General features: G+C 37.9%; 1 protein-coding gene across 1 annotated transcript; it reads left to right on the forward strand.

Moving 5' to 3' along the window:
* Nucleotides 1-1,673: 1,673 nt before the first annotated feature.
* LOC113074558 (trace amine-associated receptor 4-like) lies at nucleotides 1,674-2,787 on the forward strand. The gene has a single exon (XM_026247419.1). The coding sequence runs from the start codon at nucleotides 1,786-1,788 to the stop codon at nucleotides 2,785-2,787; it is 1,002 nt and encodes a 333-aa protein (XP_026103204.1). The 5' UTR covers nucleotides 1,674-1,785.
* The last annotated feature ends 1,895 nt before the right edge of the window (nucleotides 2,788-4,682 follow it).

The following is a 4,682-nucleotide window of genomic DNA, read 5'->3' on the forward strand; positions in this document are numbered from 1 at the left end:
GTACTCGTAGCATTGAACACAACAGGTTTATTTATATAAATGTATATTATTGAAAACAGTCTCACCCTGTAATGTATAATTATTTTCTAATTTGGTATCAGGCAGAATTGTGCTTCCTTAGCTGGTTGTCACTTTTTTTTAAATGGTTGCATCATTTTCTAATAATAATAATAATAAGAGGGCCAGAGGGCCTGAAAATGATATATTCAATGATGTATATTTCACTTGACAGATGATGATCACATATGTTTTTTTTCATCAGTACCTATCATATTGTTTCATTTTGTTTGTTGTTTTTGTAACCATGGGTCATATTGGCAGGTGTGGGTGGGTTCCTCTGAATATGAGGGTATATATGGACAAAACTGAGTCCGTTTATGGGGTTAAATTGGATGGGTGTGTACCATATATCTGGTCTTTATCAAATTGTAATTCATGAAATTATTATTTTAATCCTTTTTTTATTATTATAATTCTCAGCCCTTTTATGATTAGAAAGAAAATCTTTTTAGAGCCCAGGGTAAATGTGATGACTTTAAATGAGAATGATATTTACTTTAAAAATATGTTTCTCTGCTATCCACTCCTGCCAAACTCCTGTCCGAAACTGCAGCTTCTTACTGTTGTTAAAGTGGCAATGTATGTTTTCTTGGTGCTGATGATCCTCACAACAGTTTTTGACAAGCCAATCACACAGCGATGTTGCACCCGCAGTCTGTAAATTCCTTCAGAAAACACTTGAGTGTATTTTCATACGCACATCTAATTTGAAGTAGCTTTTTATATTTTGATAAAAAAAAAAAAAAAAAAATAGATAGGGCTATGTCAATATTGTTTCTATTTTAGTTTTAAGGAAAAACCAGGGGACCCCCCCCAAGGTCTTTTTTTTTTTGCCTTATTAGCCTTATGGGGGGCCCCGGACCCCCCCAGCTCAATTCTAACACTGTTTTTATCTCTTGAACACAATCACCAGACAGAAGTGTTTAAGTTAGAATCCACTTGATACCACTCAAAACTCTGGTGTTTTTGACCGGTTCTGCACACTCATGAATTTTCTCATTATAGTAAAGTGTAGAAACAATGTAAATAAGGAAAACTTTTGCACAGTTTAGAGAGCTTCATTGATTAAAACATAATGTCATGAGACTAAGATATATTAAGATTTACAGTTTATAGAAATTGTGAAGGGAGTACTCTTTGAGCGCTTTCTAGGCGACATACAGTATAATCCATTCAGAATTTGAAGAAAAGTAGCTTTTTACAGTGATAACGGGACCAATGGCAGGCTGCAATGTTTTGGGTGTGACATCTGCATGTGAATATGGGATACACTCTCAAAATTGCAGTGACTAACATAGTGATAGTTATACCAATGGATGGGACAAAAATGAATGTCAGAATAGTTGTGCACCCTCACTAATGGTTTAACAATGTCTCCAACCCATCCATTGATCTTCACATCAGGGCTCACAGTTGAAATGTGAATTTTCTCAATCTCCTGAGATCATGCTGTTTTTGTAAATATGGGTAACAGTGACAGGTAGGGTGGGTTACCTCAAATCTTAGAGTGTATATATATATATCTCAGATGCTCTTTGTGCATATTGTGCATATTGGAAGTTAAACTAGTTGGGCATGTACTATATATGAAATGTTCACATTTCTTTGGATATTGGTCTTTACCAAACTGTAATCTGCAAAATTATTCTGTTTATACTTTGGTTTATATTTAACTGCTTTTGTACATTTACAAAGGAATTTATCTAAGCATCTAGAGCAGACGTGATGACTGTTAATGAAACCGAGACTATGAATGTGTTTCTCTGCTATCCACTCCAGCCGGACTCCTGTCTGAAAGTACCTCGTTATGTCGTGGTTAAAGTTGCAATGTATGCTTTCTTGGTGCTGATGATCCTCACAACAGTTTTTGGAAACCTGCTGATCATCATCTCCATCTCTCACTTCAAACAGCTTCAGTCTCCAACTCATCTGATCGTTCGCTCTCTGGCTGCCAGTGACTGTCTGCTGGGCTCTTTGGTCATGCCGTACAGCATGGTGCGATCTGTTGAAGGCTGCTGGTATCTTGGAGATTTTGTGTGTAAAGTTCATTCTAGTTTGGACATGACCTTTTGTATCTCCTCAATACTGCATCTCAGTTTAATATCTGTTGACAGGTACTGGGCCATTTGTGACCCTCTGAGGTACAGAATGAGGGTCTCAAACAACACTGTGACTGTTTTTACAACCTTCATTTGGCTGTTTTCTTTTCTCTACAGTTTTTATGTTGTGTTTTCAGGTGTGCACAAAATTGGTTTGGAATTGTTCATCATGCAGTTTTATTGTGTGGGAAGCTGTGTTTTAGTTTTTAACAAGCAATGGGGTATTATATGTCCAATTCTCACGTTTTTCCTTCCTGGGGCAATCATGAGCTCTCTGTATATGAAAATCTTCTATGTTGCACGAAAACATGCGAAGGTTATATCAGAAAGAGTTACTGGAGGGTCTGCTCACACAGAGAGAAAAGCAGCTAAAACTCTGGCTATTGTCATGGGTGTTTTTTTGTTCTGCTGGCTGCCGAATTTTACTGCTGCAGCTCTTGACCCTTTTTTTAATTTTTGGACCCCAGCTGTTGTTTTTGATGCTTTGATTTGGTTTGCATATTTCAACTCGACTTGTAACCCCTTGATTTATGGATTTTTCTATCCTTGTTTCCAGAAGGCCTTTAAGATTCTCATATCCACTTATATCTGTGGCATCAAACATTCTAACACATTGATAATTGAATGAATACTTGCTCTCACAATTATTTCAAGCATCACAATAAATGTTTATTGTTATGTAATTTATTTTATATATGCTGAAACCGGATTGCAAATATGTTTTACTGGAGCAATGATAGTAATAGTTTTAGTAATCTGGTGTAAAACCCCTCATGCACAAAATTTATTCCATTTATTATGAAACAATTTAAATAGCATGCATTTTTGTGGAACTGACATTATAAATTGCTTTTATAATTCAACATAATTTGAATTACTCTTTAGATCATATTTCAGTGGGTTTACATTGAAACTGTCCCCCTTTCAAAAGACAGTCATGATTGGCAGAAAACAAAGTTATAATTTGACAGTTAAGATTTATGGACATTTTCCAAAAGATATGACCTGTTGCGTGTGTGTTGATGCTCTATTTAGTTGGATGGCGGTTCTCGAAAAACATCAGCAACTAATTGGCACTGAAAGGACTTTTTTGACAGTTACAGATAAAAACAACAACAAACAAACAAATGAAAAAGGGTGAAAAAAAGGTTCTTCAGGACAGTGTGTCTAAATAAAACATCAGCTGGTGTGCTTATGACTGCCACCAGAGAGCAGTCTTCTGGACCATTGTTGGTTTGTTTTGGATTTCAGTTCCCATCACCCCTTGCACTGATTATTGTTCCATTACCTTCAGCTGTTTATAATTTTTCTATTACAGTAGTTCACTGTTACATATACCATGCTAACCCAGTATTTGGTTGCTGGAGTATTTTGTTCTGTTTTTTGTTTCTCTGTGTTGGATTACCTTTTGCTACTGTTTTCTGCCTGTTGCCCTGTTTGTGGGACTACAATAAACTGCACTTGGATCTTCTATGTTTTTCCAAAGTATTCCATGACAGAATCTTTAATAAATCATATTTTGATGGAGCATTTAATGTTTGTTTCCTTTTGTATTTGTTGCATTTTTTAGCGTACTTCTATTCTCAGTCACATCTTTTAGAAGTAAAGGGCTTTTGTGTCCCACAGAAAACCAAGTAAATATTTCATGGTAAGTAATAGTTAAATGATTAAATAAATGTTTATTTTTTTTATTTTAGGGGTCAAAAGTGTAGTCTTGTTTAACATTATGAACAGACACAAAAAATAATTGGTTCTTCAGTGGTTCTTTGGGATGGTTACAGTGCTATATAGCCGTTAAGGCCCTATGTAGTTCTTCAAATGTTCTATAACTCTCAGTTTAGTTGGGGAAGGGGTTAAAAACAACATTAAAATACAGTGTATTTCCTGAAGATAATGTGGTTATCTCTGGGTCCTGACAGTATTCCTGGGCGTGTACTGAGAGACTTTGGTGTCTTCACAGACATTTTCAACATCTCGCTTAATAATGCTGTTGTTCCCACATGCTTCAAAGCTACCACCATCATTCCAGCCCTGAAGAAGCCGGCTCCTCTGACCATCAATGGTGCGACTGTGGAGAGGGTGAGCAGCACCAAGTTCCTGGGTGGGCACATTACAGAGGACCTCTCCGGGACTGATAACACTGCAGCACTGGCCAAGGAAGCACAGAAGGCGTCTCTACTTCCTCCGCAAACTGAGAAGAGTCAGAGCTCCGGCCCCTATCATGTGCACCTTCTACAGAGGCACCATAGAGAGCATCCTGACTTGCTGCATCACTGTGTGGTATGGGGCCTGCATTGTGTCCTGCCGGAAGACCCTTCAACGCATAGTGAGAGTGGTTTAGAAGATCGGTGTCTCCCTCCCCTCCATCCAGGACATTTACAGAACCAGTCTCACCCGTAAAGCCCTCTGCATCACAGGTGATTCCACACACCCGTCACACAGCTTCTTCAGTCTGCTGTCATCAGGGAGGAGACTGCAGAGTCTCCAGGCCAGGACCAGCAGACTGAAGGACAACTTCATTCA

The sequence above is a fragment of the Carassius auratus genome, unplaced genomic scaffold (genome assembly GCF_003368295.1).
Source record: "Carassius auratus strain Wakin unplaced genomic scaffold, ASM336829v1 scaf_tig00015130, whole genome shotgun sequence".
Taxonomy (NCBI): Eukaryota; Metazoa; Chordata; class Actinopteri; order Cypriniformes; family Cyprinidae; genus Carassius; species Carassius auratus.

What these genes read in the sequence shown, in the direction of transcription:
- LOC113074558 (XM_026247419.1), top strand. Translation starts at nt 1,786, where the DNA reads ATGACTGTTAATGAAACCGAGACTATGAATGTGTTTCTCTGCTATCCA.